General features: G+C 48.2%; 1 protein-coding gene across 2 annotated transcripts in view; it reads right to left on the bottom strand.

Moving 5' to 3' along the window:
- Nucleotides 1–247: 247 nt before the first annotated feature.
- Nucleotides 248–24904, bottom strand: part of CABLES1 (Cdk5 and Abl enzyme substrate 1) — a 107743-nt gene continuing 83086 nt past the window's right edge. For both annotated transcript variants that reach the window (XM_033087612.1, XM_033087613.1), the window contains 6 exons: nt 22279–22375; nt 20883–21039; nt 19395–19498; nt 5816–5922; nt 4460–4667; nt 248–1679 (listed from right to left, as the gene is read on the bottom strand). In XM_033087612.1, the coding sequence (XP_032943503.1) occupies nt 1539–1679; nt 4460–4667; nt 5816–5922; nt 19395–19498; nt 20883–21039; nt 22279–22375 (814 nt within the window). In that variant the 3' untranslated portion in view covers nt 248–1538. The remainder of the gene's footprint in view (nt 1680–4459; nt 4668–5815; nt 5923–19394; nt 19499–20882; nt 21040–22278; nt 22376–24904) is intronic.

The raw sequence follows: 24904 nt of genomic DNA, 5'->3' as shown, positions 1-24904 counted from the left end.
AGAAGACAAATATCCTGTTTGCTCTTTCCCCAGGGGCTCCTTGAATTTCTCCATCCTGCATGACTGTCAGATTCTTCAAGTTCTGCTACCTACAGCTATATATGCTCAGTTCTCCTGTCGCTCTCTCGCTGGGGTGCTGTGAGAAGCTCCGAACCTGTGTGTGGAAACTGAAGTGGGGAAGGTGGCAGATGAATCAGTAATGCAGGGCGAGGGGTTACATGTGTCTAAACATACACATACATGTATATAAAAACAATAAAATACTTTAATGCTCGTTGTACACGGCCACAGGCTTTCTTCAGTCAGGTGAACCCCAGTGGGCACTTGTCTTTGCAGCTATGAGGTGATGGCGTGGTCGGTCATGTGCCTCGGTACAGGTTGTCCCAGCGAGTCAGTACAAGTCACAATTAAAATTCTGCACTCACGGCCCTCGGTACGTGGTGGTGATGAGAGTTGCTGCCTCTATCAACAGACACAACCTCAGCTCAAGATGCAGTCTGTCTCAGCTCTAAAAAGCCTCAAAATATCAATCATGTGTCTTACTCCTAGTCTGGATTTTTATAAAATGCTTTATCTATACATATATACATAGCACAATAAATGTGCTTATTATGCACTCTAACATAGAGCACAGGAATACATACACACCAAGGAGCGTAACCCCCGAGGTCTCCACAGTGGGAAAAGTGCGAAGGTTAAATATATGCACACGGTGTGATGGCAGACAGGCACGGAGTGCCACAGTCCACGCCTTACCACGAGACCACGAGACCCATCCGACACCAAATACTTGTCTTCTTTGTCCCACGGGTGGTAGGAGCAGTAATAGAAACAATGTCGTTTTCTAAGGGCAGCAGATGTCAGACAATCTGGTACAGAGGGAGTGATTGTTATCCAGAGATTATCTAGAAAGAATTGCTGAAGGTCAGCCTGGCTCATGACCCCAGGCTGAGGTCTAGTCTACAGAGGGTGGGCCTGGCTTTGGGGGTTGTGGGCTGATGAGATACCTCTGACACACACACTGTCACACTCACTCATGCACCCGCCCCAGGAGAAAGTGCACTTCAACAGTTGATACAAAAATAGATTGGCACGGTCTTTTGACACAGGGAGGGTATCTTTTAAAAACTTTCCCCCAACTTCTGCAAATTCTCTTCCCCTCTCCACTCTAGAACTTCACAGTCTGAGTTAGAGCAGGTTTGGAGAGAAGGCCCTGGACCACGCTTGCAAGGTTTGTGTGTGCCCGGGAGGAAGACTGGGGAGGAGACGGCTAATAACTCTTGCGAGTGGAGAGCTGGAAGGGTGTCTGCTGTCTTCTGCACAGGTCTCCCTTCCCTCGCTGAGTAGTGAACAGCTCACAGCTCCTCTCGGCTACCCAGACTGAAGATTCCCTGAAAAGTTTCCAGCTGCTTCTACACAAAAACATGCTGAGAGGAAAGAAATTTCGTATGTTGAGTTCCGTTTTTGCATTTCCAGTAGTAAGCGCGGCTCCACCGGGCTCAGAAGAAATGGTCCCTGGCCCCCCTCGGGGGCCTGTGCTAGGAGCTCTGGATCAGGCGTCTGTAATGGGGCATGACTTCGTGCTCTGGCAAATGAAGGGCAAATTCCAAGGCCACTAACACTGGGAATTCAAAGGCAATCAGTTCTCGTCTATTCAGCCGGAACTTCTCTTCCAGTTTCTGCAACAGAATTAAAGGAAACCAAAAGCATTTTAGCTCCAAAATCAAAATCCTAGGCTTTCTCCATGTGTAACCTCTCTATGCATCAGCCAGTGAGTGTTTACAGAGAAGCCCACTGTGGGCAAAACTGGGGGAGAAGAAAGGAAGGCATCAGCTGTGTTTCCTGCTCTCAGTCCTGGGGGAGAAGAAATGGAACCTTCCTGAGGATCCCCAGTGTGCGGAAGTCTCACATAGGTCCCACGACTTCCCTTACTCTCTCGGTATCTTACAAGGTTGGTGCTAAATTCATCTCCATTTTACAGATGAGAAAACAGGCTCATGCAGTTAAGTAATTTGTCCACAATGACATGGACAATAAATGGCAACGCTGAGATTCAAACTTAATTGGGACTCAAACTTGACTGCTACCACTAGGTTATTCAGACTTAGAGGTAAGACTGAAAATAGAGCAAACCATTGGCAACAGTAACAATCTCATGGAAAGTTCAGAATTGCATGAGCTGATTATAGCGGCCGTAGCTGGGTCTTTTTATTTTATGCACAGGGACCCTGGTGAGGTCGCCTCACTTTTAGAACATCACACAACTCGTGTGCATCTGAACAGGCTGAGTGCCCTGCATATGGCTCTGCACCCAGGGGCGCCCCTCCTGCACTGCCTCTCCGTCCTCCCAGCTGTGTGGGCTGCTGGGGTAGAAATGGCGGAGGAACAATCAGGGTGGATGTAGGTAGCGAAGGCCTCATTCTGTTTTTGGCTTCAACTCAACTGCTGGCTTAATAATAATAATAATAATAATAATAACAATAAAATCTCATCAACAGAGTAGTTGGTCGCTGCATTCAGTTCATAACTGGGAAGGGATCTTGTGTGAGGCTAACTGCTACTGCAAATGGCTTGTCAGACCATTATTTACATTATTCTACATTAACACGATCAGCTTTTGCTGGGGTGGTATTTTATTCGACTATGATTAAGCATGCATAACATCACTTATAATTCCTTTAATATTTGTTACTTCTAAAGATTCATTAGATCAGCAAATATCTATGTAAACCTAGTGAATCTCAGCTCAGATTTGGTATCATCTCCAAGTCCGGTGATTTTGTACCATTGCTTACACTCAGTAAAGCACTGACCTAAAGAATACTTTCGTCCAGTGGTGGATGCATGGATAAACAAAATGTGGTATATACATACACTGAAATATTACCCAGCCTTAAAAAGGAAGGAAATTCTGATAATGCTACAACACGGATGAACCACGACGGCATTACGCTAAGTGAAATAAGGCAGATACAGAAGGACAAATGCTGCACGAGTCCACTTACATGAGGTACCTAGAACAGTCAGAATCAGAGACAGAAAGTGGAATGGTGGTTGCCAGGGGCTGGGGGAAGGGGGTGGGGGGGTCGTTGTTTAATGGGTACAGAGTGTCAGTTTTGTAAGACAAAAGAGTGCTCGAGATGGATGGTAGTGGTGCAAAGCAATATGAATGTGCTTAATACCACTACACTGTATACCTAAAAAGAATTAAAATGGTAAATTAAAAAGAAAAAATAATACTTTTTTACGTAGAGAGTACCCACAGTAGCTCCCTTTCTGCTTTTTCTCCTTTGCCACTGAAGACAGCTGCACCGCTAGACATATGGGGCATTGTATTAACCATGTCATTTGTTTTCTGTGTTCTGATGCTTGGACATCTTGGAGCCTTGCTGACCCAGGAGGGGCTGTCCCTCCCAGGGTTAGCCAATTCCTGGAGAGCCCAGAGAGTGCATTTTCAAATGAAAACCCACCAATGCGGAGCACACACCCCAACCACTCTATAGACTCTCATCCTCCGGGCGACTAGCCCCCGGCCCCTGATCACCCAGGTGCCAGACAGCCAGGGACAGCCTCTGTGCTCCAGAGCCCACTATCCACTCCTACGCCTGCTCACCCTGCCTGGCCCATTCCTTCCTGTAACAACAGAAATAAAGGCTCCTGCCCACAGTCCTTCCCTCTCCCTCTGAGCCCTGACCAACCCTGGGACTTCCCTGCATGGCCCCTTGTTACGGACTGAATGTTTGTGTCCCCCTAAAATTCATTATGTTGACATCCTACCCTCCAATGTGATGGCAGTAGGAAGGGGACCTTGGGGAGGTGATTAGGTTTAGAGGAGCTCATGAGGGTGGAGAGCTCATGACGTGATTAGCACCCTTGTAAGAAGAAACCAAAGCGTGCTCTCTCTCTCTCTCTGCCATGTGAGGCCACAGTGAGAAGCCAGGAAGAGGGTCCTCACCAGACACCCAAGTAGATGGCACTTCAATCTTGAACGTCCAGCCTCCAGAACTGTCAGAAATGAATGTCTGTTGTTTAAGCCCCCCAGTCCATGGTATTTTGTTATGGCAGCATGAGCTGAGACACCCACCTCTTGGGAACAGTAACAAACTAGCTCTTCGATGGCAATTGTGTCCTGATCTGTTGGCTTTAGTGTACCTCAAATTTTCTATGAATACACTATATTTTGAAACAGGCATTCATATATTCATCTAAGGAGACCAGCATTCCTTGCTCTGAGGGGGCTCTACGTTTCTCAACGTAGGAAACACTCAGTCAAACACACGCCCTTCCCCAACGAGAAGACAACCAAGGCTGCAAGAAGCTAAGGCTGTTGAGCCAATGTGTCTGATGGATGCCCTATGGGTCACCTCGCCCCCAAGACCCCAGTCGTTTCTGTGGCTGTGAGAGTTAACACTGGACTAGGGTGCGTGCAACCCCAACCATCAGGACACAGGCTACTTACATCAATTAAATGCTTGACTTCGTGCTTTTTGAGATCACTTCCGATTTTGGCTGCTAACAGCACACATGCTCCAGCACAAAGCTTCCGGTTCTGTTTGTTTAGCTTTCCCTTGAGGGCAAGCTTCTCAAAGTAGACAAAGGCCATGGCTACGGTGGGCTCCTCGAAGCCACAGTCTTCCTGGGCCAGCTTCCGCATCTCCCGCTTCAGACTAGACAAAGACAGGAAAGAGCAAAGTCTTAGTCGAACTTGGAGTTTCAGGCACCGCAAAGGAAAAAGACTACTTCATCTTGAAAGCATTTCCTCTATCTCATTCCCAGGAGGGTGACGTGGAATGAAATTGAGTCCCTGTGAGTGAGAAAGTTACATAATGAGTGAGGAATACACTCAACTGGGGCTCCAGACTCCTCCGCTGGTGGCGTTCCATAGACCATGTCGACATGGGCCACAAAGGACCACATTGAACCCTAGTGGATGTCTGAGGGTCTCTCTGGAAACGAGGAGAGTTGTCCAAAGTGAGAGAGGGAAACTATGAGGAGAACTACAGTCATTCCAGAGAGATGAATATAGAAATAAATTAGGTACTTGGTATCAGCTCTGCAGAATATCGGTTACGTCCATTAACTACAGCAGAAGAAGGGCTGGAGTAAGAGCACAATGACCAGTGAGTGTGCTTAGGAAAGCTACCCAGCAAGTGGACAGTGTGAAGGTAGTTTTTCTTACCTCTTTGGCTCAGAACATACCAGAATCAAGTCAGTAGTAGGACGCATGTGTACATGTGTATAGGCCAGCCCCCACAACCACACACACCCCCCGATACGCCCAGCCAGATTCTCTCTGGCCCAGCAAGGCCAGTCGTTTTGACTATTTGGTCGGCACACGAGTCACCACAGTCGATCCAATCAGCTACAGAGAAAATACAGGCCTGATTTTGCTTAGGCTGCTTTGCTGACTGATTAAAGATAGGGCTTGGCTGTCACTTCTGGAGAGACGATTGTGGTAAAGAGTTATCTCAAACCCTACGACAATAACTCTTTTTTGTTTTGTCTGCATTTGAGAAAGCAGGGAACCGAATGTTTCCTCTTCTCTGAGTTTTCTATAACAGAAATCTTAGTAAACTGGTGAGCTACAGAAAGTGTGAAATGATCTACCAAAGGAAGCTCCCTCCCAGATCCTGTCAGCTCACGTCAAGAGCTCTGCTTTCCGTCCTGCTTCCCTTGGCTCTCTCACACAGGGGCGCGAGGCAGCCAGCATCACGTGAGCTTCTTTTTGCTGAATGTGCCCATACTTCCCTTGAACCGTTACACGAAGCATGAGCTTAATGCATGCTGAGAGCGGGGTTGGAGGGAAAGTTCATACCTCCGTATTTTGCTGAGTGTTAACTTAATGTGAGGAAACTTCTCCTTGAAGGTCTCGTTCATGTCCTTCTTGAGATCTGAGGGCTTCACGTAGTCGATTACTGTGGTCTGTAACAGATCAGGCAACAAGGTCACGCCGTACAGTAAGGGTCCTCGGTAATAATTACGTGTAATGTTCGGCCAGCTGACAACGTCCACCACCACCACGCCGTGGGGAACCCAGGTGAGCACTAGATAAGGGCGCGGCTCCATCCAGGCGCCCGAGCAAGGCCATGGCCCCTGGAGACAGAGGGAAACCAAATCCCTGCTCTCAGCAGAACCAGGTGACGTTTTGGAATACCAGCCTCTCGACCTTCAGGGGTCAGTGCCTGGCACAGAGGGGAACCCCTCTTTCAGCTCATGTGTTTCAGCCTGTAGGTCAGTCACACAGTGCTTGGCGCCTGCAATTTGGACGCACAGATCTGGGTGCCCTCTACACTGGACCATCACTGGTGGTCTGGCTGTGGGAGGCTGATTGAATGACCCTGACCCTCAGGTTCCACATCCATAAAATGAAAACAGTAACAGTGCCTACTTTATATGGCTAGTTCAAGAACCACGTGAGAAGTAAAGTGTCCTGGGCAGTGCCTGGCATACAGCAAGTGGTCAATAAATGTTAGCTATTATTATGTTTTAATTGTGGGGAAAGATACGTAACATAAAATTTACCATTTTCACCATTGTTAAGGGTACAGGTCAGTGTCATTAAGCACATTCCCAGCGCTGTGCAGCCATCACCACCATCCAGCTCTAGGACTTTTGCATCTTGCAAAACTGAAATTCTGTACGCATTAAACACTAACTCCCCATTCCCTCCCCTTGGCTCCTCCTGGCAGCCACTTTTCTACTTTCTTTCTCTCTTAATTTCACTGTTCTAGGTACCTCATATAAATGGAATCAATGGTATTTGTCCCTTTGTGACTGGCTTATTTCACTTAGCATGTCCTCAAAGTTCATCCATGTTGTAGCATGTGTCAGGATGTCTTTCCTTTTTAAGGCTGAACAATATTCCATCCTATGTATACAATGTTTGCTATTATGAATACCCCCTAGGACCTTGAGATTCTCCCTCCGTCCCTCCCTGTTTCTAATTCTCTCTCTCCTTAAAGGTTGGCTCCTTTGAGCCTTTTCTGAGTCCTCTGGTCTTCCCTGCTCATCTGTGCCTTACTTACCCTATTAACTCTGAATTAAACAGTCTCTGGCTGGGTACCATCAGGCTAGTCTCATCTCTCCTCCTTAGGAGTAACTTTCAAAAGGCTGCAACGATGACTGACGCCTCTTCCGGCTATGGCTACAGGCAATAACCTTCATCAGGCAAAGCCGGAGAAAAGAGAAACTACAAATTCTAATGAGAACACCTATCGCCATGGATGGCCGCCATTGCTAGCGTCTTCTCAGGCAAGTGCCTGGCCTTTTCCAGAAGATGCATCAGTGGTTTCCTCAACAGCTCTAACAAACGCTGGTGGCTTTCTGTGAACAGCACCATTCAGCAGACACTTGGTTCCGCGTGATTTTAGAAGAGGCACATGGAATGCCTCTGGTGTTGGTTAATAACCAAGGACAGTCCAAATTCACACTGATCTTAACAGCACTTTCTTTGCTTTCCTTGTGAATAAAGGCAAATGCAGCAATATCAATTAACTCAAGCAATCCCACCACAGTTGTTCAGAGCTTTCTCAAATTCTGGGTGGAAGCGGACGCAGTGGGTGCGATGCCTCCACTTCTTCCTCAGAGCTGTGCTCTTTCTGGCCCTCCCAGGAAGGCACTCCCTCAGCTGGCCCGGGACATGCCCATTCTGGTAGTTGTCATGTGTGCCTGTGACATGCTGGCAAGGAGCGGGGAAGTGGAAACGCAACTGTTTGGTACCCGCATGCAGACACGTGCACGCGAACACATGCGTGTGAGTGCACTCTGCCAGGAGCGGAGGAGGGTACACGGTATTTTAGAGAGGCCACTTACTGTCAAGGTCCAGCAGAGTAGACACCTGCACCGTCCTCCAAGATGGGCTTATTTCCCTTCCTACTTTTCAAAACTGCTCTATTTCACCTCAAGCAAATATCTTTGCTGGGTGAACAGGTTGTGATTTTTCATTTAGGAAACGGGCAGCAGAATGGGGGACCACATCTAACAAGCTTACCTAAGCTGGGCCCATTGGCCAATTACCCCATTCTTCTGTTTCCTAAATACGCAGCACCCCTCCCCTTTTCTCCCATCCCCCCCACACCCAGGCACCCTGGACTACCAGCGACAGCCCCTCCTGCTCTTCCTCTGTGGATGCAAGTCACGAGGTCTGCAATGACGCGAGCAGGTTCAGGCAAAGAGTCACTGGCCTTGGTTGGGGTCCAAAGCCCTGTGAACCCCAAGCAAGGACATCCTGGGAGACGGGGGTTGGGTCTGGATCCTCTCTGAGGAAACCACAGCAGCTCTGCTTTTTTCTGTTTTGTACGTAGTTACATGCAACACTTTTCTTAAAAGGAGGCTCCCACTGCCAAAAAAGTTTGCAAATGCATTCCAGCCACCTCATCTTACAGATGAGGAAACAGAGGGTCAGAGAGGTGAAGAGGCTTATCCTAGACCCCAGCAGGCTGAGGCAAGACCAATGCTGGGATTCAGGTCTCCCAGCTCACACCTATTGCTTTCTTGCTTTTCTGTTCTTAATTAGACTGAAAGGAGCCGGCAAGAGTAGGTTTGGATGGTGGTCAGCAGCTCCACCTCCAGCAAGTTGGGCAACTCGGAGAAAGAGGCTTAACCTCCCTGAGCCTCACCGTCTCTTCTCTGCATGAGGTAGGAATACCTGACAGGGCTGTTTCATAGGTTTATCTTTCAAGATCAAACAGAACAGAATGTACCTAAAGGATACTGGAGAATTTTATCGAGATCATCACAGGGGAAGATGGCAGCAAATTAAACTCGGCTCCAGTCTCACTGAGTCAGTGTCTGAGGCTGGGCCCTGCTATCTGCACAGTGACGTTGCCCAGGTGATTTTTATGCAAATCATATTCTCCTTGCCTGGCTAACACCCATCCATGGTGTGACTTGTAATGACATATCGGCAGGACCATTTTCCCTAAACCTACCCTGTGGTTAGGATGCTTTCCCGGTGACTCCGCTTCATTATACACTATGGTTTGGATATCCGACCCCCTCCTGGGACACCTTCTGCACCTCCCGACTCCTTTGCAGCTAGGATTCTAAATAAAATTCCAGTTCCTCCTATCCAATGTACCAGTGCGAGAATGCAGAATTAGAACAGAGGCTGCTCTTCTGTTGTTTCTGCTGCCAAGAGGCGTCGTGGCAAAGGTCCTAGAGTCCTGATGTCCATTTTACAGGTGTAAACCACGGCAGGGGCAGCTTCCTGACCATGGAGGCGGCAGCACTGCCACGTACAGAGCTGGTGACCCATTCGGCGTCCCAGTGGCCTGGCTCTGCAGCGTGGCTTTGGGATCATTCCTGAAATGCCAATTTAGGCTGTTTCTTCAACCTCCCCAGTGATCCTATGAGCTACTTTAGTAATAAATCCCTTTCTTCTTAAACTAGCTCAAGAGGATGCTGAACTATGACTGATGCATACACTGCTTTCTTTCATTGATGGCATTTATCACTATCATAATTACACCTCACTGGGGAGACACGGGGTAAGGACAGAGATTCCGATTTCCCTAAAGGCACCAATCGTAAGTTTGCAGGGGCACCAAGTCTTCGGGACCCTCACATGCAACTTCCTGACCAGTCCTTGCTTTCAATTGACTCCGTGAGTACCAACAACCCAGCTCAGCCTGCAGCCCTAGAGCTGGGGCAAGGAGGGCTCAGGCTCAGCCCGGCCTTGCAGGAGAGACTCATTTATACAAGTAGCCTCATCCTGGCTCTTTGGGACACAGAGCTGCAGTCTACTTCTCCTGACACACGGATGAGTGCACATGTATATTTACTTCCAGACTGGACCCAAGAGAGGGGGACAGAGAGGGCCAGTGAGCTGATGCTATGAGACCCTTGGCCCACTGCCTGGTGCCCAGCTAGGGCGACACACGGCAGCCGCATAAACAGCCAAGCCCTTGAGTTCATCTTCTAGGTGACAGAATTCTTCTGAATCCTGGCTCTGCCGCGCAGAGGTCCAGAAGCTGTGTTCTGTGTTCCTTTCTGTGTGGAGTTTCCAGCCACAGGGCCACGTCCTGCAAGTACTCCTGGCACTGAGCAGAAGGCTCGCTGACAGCCTCATCCTCCTCTTACTCATCTATGTGACCATCATCTGGGCGACTCTGAGTCTTTTCTAAACTAGATACAGTACATTTGCGGGGAGAGGTGGTCTGCAAACCTCCATCATTCTGTCAAGGCCCCCCATTTCTGGACCTCCAAGTGGCCTCCCAGCCTCCAGGGGTGTGTGGCAGAGGAAGGGGGCCTGTCAGGGCAGGACAGACACAGGCCAGGTGGGCCCAGCATTCCCAGAGTGGCTGCTTTGGGAAATCCAAGGGCATCTGGGAAAAAAGACTGAGAATGCTGACTACTGGAGGCCTGCTGCTGCCCCTACCGGAGGCAGGTACCCAAAGCCTTCTAGTCTATTTGCTTATATCTATTTGGGGGTGAGAAAGATTGGCCATTGGAGCAATGAAATGCCTCCGAGACTCAAGATGGAGGAGGATGGTGGGAAATCGTGGATGTCAGTCTGAGCACCTTAGGCTGGTGGAGAACGTGAAAGTGTTGTATGAGTTTCCTGTGGCTGCTGTAACAAAGTACCGCAGACTGTGTGTCCTCAACAACAGAAATTGATTGTCTCACAGTTCTGGAGGCTAGCAGTCTGAGATCGCGGTGTGAACAGAGCCACGCTCTCTCTGAAACTCGAAACAGAATCCCTCCTTTCTTTTTCCTAGCTTCTGATAATCGCAGGCATCCCGTGGCTTAGAGCTGCATCATTCCAATCTCGGCCTCTGCCTTCATGTGACTTTCTCCCTGTGTCTGCTCACATGGCCATCTTCTCTCTGTCTCTGTCCTCTCATAAGGACACCAGTCATGTTGGATTAGGGCCCACCCTACTTCAGTATGACTTCATCTTAACTAATTTGTATCTGCAAACATCTTATTTCCAAATAAGGTCACATCGTGAGGTACTGGGGGTTAGGACCTCAACCCATCTTTTGGGGGGACTCAATTCAACCCCCAGCAATGGTGTCTGTGTGTAAGGGTGCTGCTATGTGGCCCCGTTGTACTCTGACCGGCCCAGCTCTGCCTCAGGCACCAGGTTTTGGCCTTGGCCTTAGTTTGAGGGTGCACTTTCCATGGTTTTTCTTTCCCTACCTCTTTGCTTGCTGAGACAGCTCTCTTCAGTCTGGCTTTCATCTCACTTCTCTGAGCTGCAGCTCTGTGGGGAAGATCCCAGACTCTGGAACCAGATTCTCAGCTTTAAATCTCAGCTCTTCCACTCAGTAGCTGGACAGCCTAGTGTAAACTGCTTAAGCTCTTTGTGCCTCCGTTTCTTCATCTGGCTTCTCCACCATCCACTTTATGCAGCTGCTCCGGGTCCTGCTACACTTGGCTGCATAAGTACAATCAGGGCCGCTGAGTGGGTGGCCCCCAAAGTGACAATCTGCTCTCAGACAGGGGCTAGCACACATGCTGTACCTGGAGCCCACTGCTTCACACTAGCCCCACCTGGGCCAGACTCTGGGGATTGGAAGAATCACCCTGAGCCCAGGCCACCGCTCCTTCAAGCAAATTCCAGAGGGGATGACAATCCTTGCTGGCCTCAGCTCCAGTTCTCTCTAAGAAACACTTTCTGGAATTAGCAGCCAGGATTCCGCTACATGGTCTTATCTGTCCTGAGGGGGTCTTGTGACACCCTTTAGAGGCTGGACTTCCTCACCACCCTGAGAGACAGTCATCCTCTTTCCAGTGATGGGAGGCTGAGCTGCAGGGGTGGCATTACCATGGGCCTCCAGCCACTCATTCATTCTGGCTTGAGAGAGATGAATTAAAAGTGAGGCCACTGCTTTGTTCTTAGTCTAATTGTACAATTTATAAAGACTCACAATGTCCTGATTTTGCTAGTGCATGCATGTTACTATGAATCAAAGTACTAATAGACAGGCTGGGGTTCCTTCCTGGCCTTGGACAGACTAAGTGACCACTGTTTCCAATACCACGCAATTCCAGGCCATGGGATTTGCCAGATTCAGGCCTCCCTGTGGCCCCAGCAGTGGCCGACAGCTGGGCTAGGCTGTATGACGGATGGGCAGCTAGAGTCCCGCCTGCGTTTTCACAGAGGGGGGCCATTCTGTGCGTGGGGTGACAGATCACTTCAATGCACGTTCTCACAGATGCCGGGCTGCGGAGAAGCTGTGTGTGCACAGCTGCATAAAGGGGAAGGGGAGAAGGCCAGCTGAGAGGAGGAGACCACCGAAACGCAGACTTGTCTAGAGAGATGCAATGCAGAAAGGAGCCCTGCCACCCCGCCCGCCAGAGACAGGAGGCAGAGTTAGGAAAGGAAGGGCCACGAATCCCTTCTGAGATAACAGGAAAAGATGGTAAGACCACAGCTGTCTACCACATCTAATACGGAGACACTGCGACAGCCTTTGCTTTTTAAAAAACAAATAAAGGTTTGACTCATCATGAGAGAAGGGAGGGGGCCTCCATGGAACTGAACTGGGGCCCAGCCCAGCCCACGGCAACAATCTTGATGCCATAAAATGAAGGTCTCTCAAGCTGGGGTGGGGGTGCAACGGAAGTGATGGGGGCCAGCAAGGAGAGAACTGAGACAGCAGGTGTGTGTGGGGGTGAAGATGGGGGGGACATGCCCTAATAACAACACTGGGGAACAATGGGGTGCTCAGAGCTGACAGGTTGTTGATCTGATTCCAACAGCAACAACATAAAAGGTGCTTTTCCACCATGGGGCCTGGTGTGTGCCCCCATTCTCCGGCCCTCCACATCTCCCGGGGAGTTCTTATGAGCACCTCTCAACAGGTGTTAGCTTGCTGTAGACTCTGCTACTGTTCCCCTCTGGGTCAGAGGGACCCCTGGGGGCAGGAATATTCCAAAGGAGCCAGGTTCCAGCCCCAGGAGCCAGCAGGGAGCCCAGGAACAGGCATGTAGCCTCCCCCCTCAATTTTTTTGCCTGTGGAAGGAAGGAGGGAGAGAAGGCAGTGATATCTGCAGCTCCTTCTAGCACCAAGAGCCAACTGCACAACCAGGGCTGATTAACCTGCTTCTCTTGCACTTGTCCGACATTGATCGGTGCTCCAAGCTCAGCTGGGCAACGGGAAAGCAGATGTTACATGCTTGCTAAGGTAATTAAACAGAGCAGCAGCCCTCAACTAAATCTATCTAACCACGAACAGCTGGGTATTTTGGCTGTTCTATGCATTTAATCCTTTCCCTAAGAGGATAGTAAATCACAAGGAAAATATGGGAAAGGGCGGTCAGCCTAGGCAGACTTGGGCTGCATTTGTTGCTATTTCTACCCATTAGATTCCAAATACATAATCCTGGATTTATTCTCCGTTCCCTCTCCTTAGGAAAGCTGCTTTTCAGTTTCCCTCACTGAAATAAAATGGTTTGCAAATCGAGGAAACACAGGAAAAGCTGCCCCGGCTTCAGGTTTACACAACCACGTGGATTTCCCAGCTAGTGCAAAGCACATCCAGTTTCAGATATTTGTCAAATATATATCTGGGACTACAGAAACTCCTGCAGTGTCTCCACCCACCGGAGATGACACTTAATGTGTATGTGGCCCTGTGTCCACACACACCCAGATAGTATTAGGATGCACTTTTAAAGGCATGTTCTTGAATGGTGGGCTCAGAGTATGAGCCAATGAACTGTGTATATGGAGGGTCACGTTAAAAATCACAAAAAACGATTATCAAAAATCTGAGACAAATACACAGAAAGGAAACAGACGCTGCAACATCTTGGATAAAATGTAAAGCTAATATTTCATTTTGTATTATTTTTATAAGGAAAAGAAGATTTTTAAAAAATCCAGAATAGGCAAGTCTATAGAGACAGAAAGTATTAGGTTGGTGCAAAATTAATTGTGGTTTTTGCGATTATTTTTAACCCTTTAATCCACAATTACTTTTGCACCAACCTAATAGATAAGTGGGTGCTTAGGGGGTGGAGTTCTAGGGGTAGGAACTTCTTCGGGGAATGATGAAAATGTCCTGAAAGTGACTGTAGTGATGGTTGCACAACTTTGTGAATATACTAATAACCTGCTGAGCTGCACACTTTAAAGAGGTGAATTATATGATTTGTGAATTATATCCAACAGAGCTGTCACACACACACACAAACCCAAAACAGAAAGAAAAAACCCAGCATAATTTGATACGGCATTTAATTTTTAACACTTATACCAAAAGCTGTCAGGCCTCAAAGATGCTGCTGCTCAGCTCGTGGGCAGGTGTCTGGCAGGTTTTCCCCGGAGCTGGGGGAGCTCCAGAACCCTTTCAAGTCTCAGGAGGGGCCTCCTCTTGGTGTTTGTGTAACACTGATGACTTTTCTTAAAGAGGGTCTCCTGAACTGAATAAACTTCCCGCACCCTGAAACCTGACAGCCTGGAAGGAGCCTTGCCAGGGAGGGCCCGCAGGGCTCAAGCTGCTTTGCAGCTTCTCAATAAATGCACCTTGTAGACAGGGAAGTAAGTGCCTCGGTGATTAAGACAGCTTTCCGTGGAAATGAAGGTGCGGCGGGCGAAAGCACAGTCAATCCACCACACGGAAGGCCGAACGGTCTTCCCTGCTTTGAGGCTTCTGTTCCCCACCACTCAGCTTCTCACACTGCACCGAAAAATGAAGTTTTAAGATATATCCCCACAACACTGGGGAGACGTGGGTGGCAGGAGGGGCTTTCCTATGAGTACTTAGATTGTAATATGAAATAAAACAACAGGCACTCTATCACAGAGATCAGTCCAAGACAGGCACGGTCCGGTTCTGACGCGAAGACTCCCGCTCTCCCTCGCCGCAGTGAGAAACACCATCATGAGCTAAGGCCCTACAAGAACCTGCGTGCAGCCAGGAGGCTCCACACCCTTTCGTGTTCTCTGGTCACCTCCTAGAAACTCAAAGGCCAAAATCACAGGGGCAACTGCAATTCGGGTTCCACACCTGCCCCGGGAATTTTGTTGTTGTTGTTCAAAATTTCACTTTTGCCCTGTCACAGTGGCTAACGGTAGGAATGATCTGCATGGATCAAAGTCAAAAAATACGATCGGAACTATGAACGCAAGGCCAATTTAAAAGGGGCACCACTTAAGCTTTATAAATAATAGGCTTCTTTCTGAGCCTCAGGGAAATGTTCTCCTCTGGAACCCTCCCCCTTTAAGGCATATCCCAACTGTGGCCATGAGTGGACTTTTTATCTTATACTAGAACAAACAGGAATGAAACTATGCATCCAACTATATCTGGGATGGCTGACATCACCTACACGCTGACTCGGAAAGCCTGATCCTCGGTATTTGCCTACGAGAAATGAAAGTATATGTCCACAAAAAGACTTATACAGGTACGTTTGCAGAAGCAATCTTCATCACATCCCTACACTGGAAACAACCCAAATGTCCATCAACAGGACAATGGATAAATAAACTATGGTATATCCATACAATAAAACCCTACTTAGCAATTAAAAATAATTTACTGATACACGTAACAGAAATGAATCTCACAGATATTAAGTTGTGTGGAAGACGACAGGCCAAATAAAAAATAGAGTACACAATAGATGACTCCATTTATGTGAAATTCTACAATAAGCAAAACTAATCTGTGGTGACAGAAGTCAGAACAGCAGTTGCTTCTGCGGGAAGGGAGTGAAAGGCAGAGGGGACGATGGGCAAGAGGGAACTTTCTAAGGGGATAGAAATGTTCTGGATCTCGATCAGAGTGCAGGTTTCAAAGTTCACGAACTGTACACATAAAATGGGTGCATTTGATTGTATGCAAATTTTACCTTAATATGAAAAGAAAAAATAATGGCTGCAGCAGGATTTGATGGGGTGAAAGGACTAGCTCATCACTTTCAAGGTTGATGGATTCTGCAGAGGCCACACAAACATCTCAGATCCTGAAATTCCACAAGTATTGGGCACCCAAATCACTGGATGACGGCCCTCAGCTCGCGGTCTCTGTGGGGCCCGTGAACTGCCCTGGGGGCCTAAGGAAGACAGGCACAGGCAGCAGGAGCCCAGAGGCCTTGGGCACCGACATTGAGGGAGGTGAGGGGTGCTGCGCATACAGTCTGTAACCTAGCAGGTCGGCTCCCTTCCCCAATCTCCAAGTACATACCTCCCTTAACAGGGAACCCTGAAGAGTGGGGCAGAGGAACAGGGCTGCACAGGCTTCACATGGAGGTGACGTCTACCTGCAGGGCGTGCCCTGCCAACCATGAGGCTTCACACTGCAGCAGGAGTGCTCCCAGCCAGGGCTGCTTGGGCAAAGTGCCCCCATCTGCCTAGGGGCCAAAGAGGGCTTTCAACAGCCTGGGTCAAATAAACCTGTAGTTCTCTGTGCACCTTGGTAGTCAGTGCCTGACACAAGTACATCTCCCTGCGCTTGGGGTCGAGTTAGTGGACGGTTTGTCAGGATCATCATTCTACAGGCTTGACTTCCCTACCTGTCTGTCTGTCTGTCTGTGTGTTTCTCTCTGTGTAGAGGAAAAGGCAATAACTTGTACTGTTAAAAATACCGATCTTATACAAAGTCAACCTCTATCACACCGGAAGGTCTTGCACATGGGCTCTCCCTCCCAAGGCCCGACATGGCTACTCCTTCTCACCCTTCCGCACTCATGCTCAATGCCATTTCCTCAGGGGAGCCTTCCTTGAGGCGTACCTCCAACCTCCGATCCTCCCTGTCATCTCCTACAACCTTCCTCACCATCTTCATGACTACAGTGACTTGTCTACTTAATGCACCGTCTGACTTCTTCACTCATGAGGTCGAGGAGAGTGGGGACCATGGCTGGTTATATAAGGAAGCACCTGGCCTGGCACATAGTAGGCTGAGTGGACCATTACTGTACCTGTTACCCAACACACAAAATAAAGCACACAAACAAATCCCCCAAATCTCACACTCTTCCTCCTACAAGTTCAATGTAAAATGCATGTGAAACAGCCCTATAATTCCTGCGTGCTTCTAGACAGGAAGTCTCTCTGGGAGCAGGTTTGAGGCTCTTTGTAACGCACGACCTGTACATCCGTGACTTAGACAAGAATGTTGAAAAGTGTGCAGCCCACATTTTATGAAAGTACCGGTTGACATCTGTGGCCAAAAAGGAGGAGATGTAGCTCTTACAGATCTGACCAGGCAAATGAAGTTCATGAGCAATTTCATTCTCTAAAAAATGGACTATTACAGGAAGCACGGGCTATAGATTCAATGTGGTGAAATGAAAAATGACCTGCTTGGGAACATAAAGCAAGGAGAGCAGGACGTATATGCTGACTTGGCAAGTCATCCAGCACACTGTCCAAGGAGGAAAAATGTGCACAGGCACACACACATAGCCAGTAGCCCAGAACCTGGAAGCTCACAATAAAACGAAAGAAAGAAAAGAAAGAAAAGAAAGAAAAGAAAGGGAAAGAGGGAAGGAAGGAAGGAAGGAAGGAAGGAAGGAAGGAAGGAAGGAAGGAAGGAAGGAAGGGAAAGAGAGAAAGAAAGAAAACACATCTGGCACCAGCTTGACACCAGACCAATAAAAAGAAAGGTCAGTGTTATCACCAGACATAACGTGTATGGAAGAGCTCCCCGGCAAACTCCAACGTCAATCAAAAAACAGTGCGCTCTCTTATTTTCTTGGAAAACAAATTTGTTAAAATTTATTAAACTGTTAAAAATGTATTAAACTATTAAAAATTTGTTAAACTGTTGGCCTAAAGAATCATTTTCACATCCTCCTGAAGTTGGCAGTTCTGCCACTGGCTGCTGAGGGATGTGGGATTTAGAGGCAAAGTGAGAATTGTGCTGAGCCAGGAGTTCTGGCCCCCGCACCCCACTTCCTGTCAATTGTGACTGCCTCACTCAGGCTCCCTGAGCCAGTTTCCTACCCAAGTTACTTAATAAATAAAGTGAACTTTAATAAGTAAAGCAGTGAACAACAGAAAGAATCCTTGTTCTTCCCCAAGTTATGATCTTTCATTTGCTCCTTTCTTACCATTAGGGCAATGATTCTGGTCATTTATTGAACATTTATTATGTGCAAACTTACATGAAAAAGCCCTGGTTTTTAAAAAGAAGTTAATAATATCGCAGGTCATAGAGTGGGGAAAAAAATAACTGTACATAGCTCTGGTTTTGCTTTCTGTGTTAGGAATTGGGGAATAAGGACGGGAGAGTGAGGAGTAGGGGCAATTTTAAACTAAATGCCTTTGGTAATCGATTCTGACTCAATGTGGCATATTAGAATGATCTCTGAGCTACTTCTCAATGATAAGAGGATATATGCTGAAAGTCACTGGCAAGGGCCTAAGCTCTACCCAGCGTTTCTCTGATGTCAGCTACTTGCCAAATGTTCCATGAGGAGAAAAGCTGGAGGGTGGAACCCCACTGCTGAGAACTCTAAGCTCTGAGTGAGTGTTCAGGTGCTCTTGGAGAACATGGGTTTGGGTACCACTCTGGCTTCTGCAAACACAAGAGCCTGTAACAGAAAAAAGACCCTCTACTCACTGCTGGGACTAGGGCTCCTGAGAACAGCACAAGCTGGGCAGGAGTGAGGAAACAGAGCAGGACATGTCAGCTGTGCATGCCCCATCCTGGCCTGGCAGGGAGGCAGGGGGGGCATTCTGGGTCAGGGCTCTCCCACCTGATGCCGTGTGTGGCAGGGCTAGTGCAGCGGGGTTCCCCGCAAGCCCTGCTCTGACCTCCTGCCACAGCAGCCCAGGCTAGGCCTGCCGCCGAGTCAGGGCAAGTCTGCCCCTAGAAAGTACAAAGGACCCTGTCAGGCCCCGCTGGTGTCTGGATAAACGGCCGCCCAGAGTAGTGGGAAATGGTGGTTGGCCAAAAGCAGAAACCAAAATTACACAAAGGGAAAAACAGGAAGAGCTCAAGAAATAAAAACCAAGGAAAGGTTTTGCATTTAACACCCACATTGTCCTACTTTCACTTTCCCAGGAGAGAATTCTGTCATCCAGAGCCCAGTGCCAAATGTTTACGCGGAGTACAGTCACCGAGGAACTCCAAACAGGGCTGAACTTGAACTCAACTCTGCCAATGATGTGCAATTTTCTCCTAGTGGGGTCTATGGATGTACAATCTCCGGAGCGGCCCCTCAGAGGTGAGGTCCCTAACCCTGAGCTGGTAGCTGACGTGACGTATTCAGCCCAGGTGTCCAGTAGAATTCTGGACTAGCACGTGCTGGTCCATCCATAAGCAAGCCACACTGGGGTGTCCTCAAGAAGGTCCCCAGGCAGAGCAGTGTTTGAACAGCCCCCCAAACCCAGGCAGAGCAGCCATGTCTAAGGCAAGCATGCCACCTCCCAGCTACTTCCGGGAGGCTGAGCGGGGAAGCAAACCGACCATCTTTCCACTGCTACTCACCATGTACGAAGGAAAGATCAGAACTCGTTTGTGCTTGCCACAAGGCCACTGGGGGTCATCCAGGAGATTTGGGTCGTAGTCCATAAACTCTCCCAGGTCACTGCCTAAGGATCACATGCAAAGTGATAAGTACGGGCCCCGGACCCTCTGAAGCAGAAGCTGCTGGGCTATAAATGCCAAGTATAAAGTTAAAAAAAAGGCTGGCTTCAGGGCATTTAGCTCAGAGTCACGTCGCTCGCTCTGACTTTTAGTGCATGACGCTGAAAGCCAGTGAAGTGTATCCTCCCGTAAAAGGATTCACCAAATTCTTAACATTCTGACATTTTTTCCATTTTAGAAAATTATGTGTTAATCTCCCTGACCCGAAGAGCACAAAACCTCACAGAGCATAAAAAATGCAGTGAACACTCACAGATTACAAAATGTGGCACCGAAAAGTCTCCTTAGTAGTTGTGCAGTGTGAGAAGCACAGTTTGAGGGTGAATGCTTCCAGGCAGGTTACTGGGTCCATGTAAACACAATTCAGACCAGATACCAATGCAAACAGCTGTAAATGACCGGAGGTGGCTGGAATATTAGGACAGTGCTTCCAAACTCAACACCTGGACAGGCCTAAGGAACTTCATATTCACTTGGAATTTCTCTGAGAATTACAATACTGCTTCGTAAAGAGCTTTCACCCTCGCGTCAATTCTCACAGAGGTTTGTATAGGCAAAGCTGGAAGCAAGTCTTCTTTCAGCCGCCGAGTTAGCTTACCCACTACAAGAATCACTTGTCTTATTAGGGAGACCACTTCAGAGACAGTGTAGATGCCTGACCACTGCACTGTACAATTGAAGCTGAAGCTAAATAATATTGAATGTCAACTATAATTCTCTCTATATATATATAGTCACAGGATGTGGAGTACAGCATAGGGAATAGCGTCAGTGGAACTGTAACAGCCATATACGATGTCAGAGGGGTAGTAGATGGGGGGAGGGGGGTTATCACTTTGTGAGGGGTGTCAATGTCTAGTACATTGTTTTGTACACCTGAAACTATTTTTTTTTACAAAAAGAATCACAAAGGAAGTTCTCACACCGGATCCTGGGTTTCTAGCCCAATTATTTGAAGAAAAGCCAAACCTGAGCACTATGAAAAATGTAGGTAAAAAGCAGGTAACCGGTGAGATGAGGAGCTGAGTGGTGACGAGAAGCCAGGGAGTCCGTCCATCTCTGTAAGACGGCCTTGACATTTCTCCTTCTGGGAGCTCAGGGGGTTGGCAACCGAGGCACCTCATTAGAGAAATCACCTCACCGCGTGGCCTGGTTGTGAGCCCGCACGGCCCGAAATCGGGCTAGCCCAAAAGTCACATCACCTGCCAGATGAGCTCACACTCTAGGGGCCCCCGTCCTCCATTCTGCACACTGGGAGACAAGGTGGTTCTTGTTACATCAAGAACCACCTTGCCACGGGCTACCAGACCCAGCCAGGTCCCAGGTCACCTGTGTCAAGGCTCCCCTGGGTACTGCTTGTCCGTCCTATGGAGAGGCTGCGGTGGCTCAGGTTACGGAACTGGGAGAAGGAGGAGGTGGAGTCAATGGTGTTTCTCCGGGCTCCAAAGGCATTTGTGGGTAACAGGAATTGGGTATAAGAAACCGTCTAAAAGGTGAAGAGAAAAATGGCAGTGATTAATTTCAGGCAACGTTAGGTTTGCATTCTGACCGAGCTACGTTGCCACCCAAGTTCAGGTCCACATTCTCCTATCTGCAATTCTAAAATCCAATGAGATCTGAAGAATGAAACTGTTTTGGGGCACTCTTATGGCAAATTTGTGTCAGAACTGACTGGAGGCTACCTATAGTTTTAATTTTTCCTACCTGGTGTGAATATTCATGTCATGTGGCAGAAATATTAGTGTGTTTGCTAACAATGTGCTGTCTCAGAAGCTGTTGGGGTTTTGTGTAGTACACGAGGCACACATCATTATTACTTTTTATAAACCATCAAATGCAGAATTCCAGAACACATCAGGCCCAGGAGTCTCTGATAAGGGACTGTGACCTTTGGCAGTTCCTTTGGCAGATGTTCTCTATGATGTGCATCTCTGTTTTAGCCTCCCTCATTCCTACGTGAACACCCAGCCTTTAGGAATGAAGACAGAACAAGTATTTTTCTTTTCACCTGCCTGGGCAATGGGGGCTCACGTAGCGTGAGCTCAGGGCTGATGTCTGGTCACAGTGGTGACCAGCAGTCCTGCGGGAGGGTCACAGGGAGGTCATGTGCTGCCCCAGCAGCTTCACACGCAAGCACACTATGCTGGGGCGGCTTTCAAACACTTGCATCGTGTTGTCTCCACAAACAGGCCTTGGGAGGACTTATGAAGATTGCCTGGAGTCAGCACAAGGAGGTCAAGTTCTTATTTCACACTTCACTCCTCAGACTTCAACCCAGCAGCTCAGTGAATTGTGCGTGAGAGAGGAATGCGACAGCCCTGTGACTCGGGGGTCACTACCTCAGGCTGAGCGACTCTTAGCTTCTTAGGACCACAGGAAGCCAAAACAGTTTCTAGCAGTGGGAGTGTTGCCTGCCGACACCATCAGTTAATGCATGTTCCAAGCACCTATGGCTCCCTCCCAGAGCATGGACATGTGTGCATACGTGTGCCTGAGATACTGCTCAGTATTGTGCATTCCACCGTAGGTAGTGTCGGCAGGGAGGTTGTGCTGCTATCTAATCACTGTCTTGGTGGATTTCTGCCTGCACACTGTGGGGCGAGCCGGGCTGGTGCCCCACCCTGGTTGCTCCACCACGAGCGAGGTTCGTGGTCTATCACGCCGCCTGCTTCCTGACCTCTGTGGGATCGGCACAAACTCCTTGACTGGAAGCCAGGCATCTTACCTTCCCATCAGCTCCCAGCTCCACACCTTCAAGGCCAATGATCTCTTTTAAGCTCACGGCACCTGTTGATTGTCTCCCTCCTTCCAACTTCAAGTCCCTGGGAGGACAAAGCCAAAGAAAATATGCTTTTGTTTGCACCCAAAAGAGACATGGCAATGATTACTGCATGAGACAACACAGTCACACTGATGAAAACGACCAAGCAGGCCCTGGCTGACGGGACCTCCATTTGTCCCTCCTTTGGGGCTTGTCAGTGACACTCTGTGGGCAGTTCCACCCACTTTGAGATAAACAAAATCCAACCAAACAGAAAGCTTGAAGATGAAAGTCAGGCTCAGAATCCGATGGATTACTGACCTCCTTTGCCTCTCAGTGAGGCCCCTCACCTCTTAGACGGTCACCAAACAGGAAGCCCGGGAGCATTCCCTGGGTACAGTGGGACAATGGTTCTCTTGGACTCTAGCTGCTGGCTTCTTTTTAAATCTGGGGGAGACCACCTCTCCTTGGCACTCCCTTTATTAAACCAGAGAAAGAAATTCTTGTCCTAAATAATTCTCAAGTTTATTGCTGACAATGAAAGAATTCATGCCACAATAGTCACCCCAGCTACCTTGCCAGCCCAGCCCCTTAGAAAAATGAGTATCTTTCTATAAAAGAACAATACCCAGTATTAACAATAAGCATTTAAGGAACACTTCACAATTTACAGACTTTCACATATCTCTTTCATTCTTAAGGATGCCCCTATTAGACAGGTATTGGTATTATCCTATTCTACAGATGAGAGAAATGAGGCCTGCAGTCGGTCAGTAGCTGGCAAAGATCACTGGGATAGTAGGTTGTAGAGACTGGTTTTGCATCCAATGCTGTCGCCGTCTCTAATATATCACGTTGCCTAGGAGATGCAACATGAGCTGGCTGCAGCTATGCTCAGACATAACTGCTGGCATTTTTCAAAGACAGTCCCCTCCTTATAGTTCTCAAACTTGACTGCGTATTAGAATCACCTGGGGAACTTTGACAAACTACTGTGGTCTGGCTGCCACCCCAGCCATTCTGACTCAAGTGGGGTGGGGTGCAACCTGGAAGGCAGGAATTCTAAACGCTCCCCAGGCGATTCTAAATTGCAGCTACATCTGGGAAGGACTCTCCCCCAGCTTCTGCTTCTGTGACACAGTGCATGTTAGTCAAAGCCACCTCAGGCCAGCAGTATTCTTGCTGTGTGGCCTGAAGAGGCACCATACCCAGGGGCTGTCTTTCTACAACCTAGGCAAGAATAAAGAAAATGTAAAGGCAAGACTCTCTGGACCCAAGGTAAAGGACTCAAGGAAAAAGAGAAAGAGAGAAAGGGAGCCAGGTGAAAGGGGAAAAGAGAGACAGAAGCCCCCTCCACGTCTACAGAGAAACAGGATTCTCTCATTTTGTTGCGCTCTCATCCCTCTCTATGGATGTTCCACGGCTGAACTGGCTCCCTAGTCTTATCTATAATGCCAAGTGTGACTCATGACATTTTCAAAAGAAATACCCAACATCTGTACCCAGTAAGGACCACATTTTTAAGGCAGTCTCCTTGGGAAGCCATTGTTCTGCCATGCTCAATACGTCTCTGGAGTCCCTTTTGGACTTGACATTAAATTCATGCAGAGAAAAGTAAACAGCCAAGCTATCCCAGCGTTCAAACTTTATATACATGTGTTTTCCCCTGAACACTATTACTTTAATCAGTGTCCCCACCACCACCACCACCATTGATCAGGTTTGGCTGTAAATGACTTCCAAAGATTCAACTCACCCCTTAAAGACAGTACAGAACAGGACAGTAACTCACAGAACTGTAAGCACTTAGTTAGAAGGTGCAAATCATCCCATTGAAAGCTCCAAAAATGCTCTGAGCCATGGAAGCGCTGTCAGGATGTCTGAGTTCTCCCGAGGGGGCCTCCTCCGCTGGGGACCCCACTCACTGAGGGCCATGAGATCCAGGATGGTTTAAGTCACATCGCTTTATAAACATACTGTGCCAACAGAGAAACCTACATTCCAGTTATTGACCTCAAATCCGCAGCTGGAAAGAAGAGCAGGTTGGAGAAGAGTGGGGCCCAGCAAGTCCCCAGAACCTCAGGACGGTAGATGCCAGAGACCACTCACTTTGCTTCCCCACCTCCTACATGAGCCATCCAGGGTGGCTCTCAAAAGACTCCCTCTAGCAATTACAGATGGAGATGATGAATGCATCAGGGCACTAACAAAGCAAGAACCAGGCAACGAGGATAAAACAGCCGGTGGGTCAGAAGCAAGGAGCCCCATAGGGAAAGACCAGGAGGTGAGCTGATACAAAGACAGCAGCGCCTTGCGTTTCATTAAAAATCCTACAGCATACTTCCGCAGACTTTCTGCTTTGCCCAAAGCCAAACCCAGCAAGCACGTGCCTCACATTCCCAACTCCCAAACAATTGTCTCCTTGTTTCTGTTTTGCCAGAGAATGTTATTTAGGGCTGAAGTTAATATAAAAGCAGGGAATGTGTTTATGGGGTGAGAAGACCAAAAGAAATAAAGAGTATTAAAATAGGGCCCTACGAAGAGTGCTCCTTACACCTGAAACTAATATAATAATGTCTGCCAACCATAC

This window comes from Rhinolophus ferrumequinum, chromosome 19, assembly GCF_004115265.2.
Source record: "Rhinolophus ferrumequinum isolate MPI-CBG mRhiFer1 chromosome 19, mRhiFer1_v1.p, whole genome shotgun sequence".
Taxonomy (NCBI): domain Eukaryota; kingdom Metazoa; phylum Chordata; class Mammalia; order Chiroptera; family Rhinolophidae; genus Rhinolophus; species Rhinolophus ferrumequinum.
The sequence above is the reverse complement of the archived record's forward strand: the minus strand, read 5'-3'. Positions and strand labels throughout refer to the sequence as shown.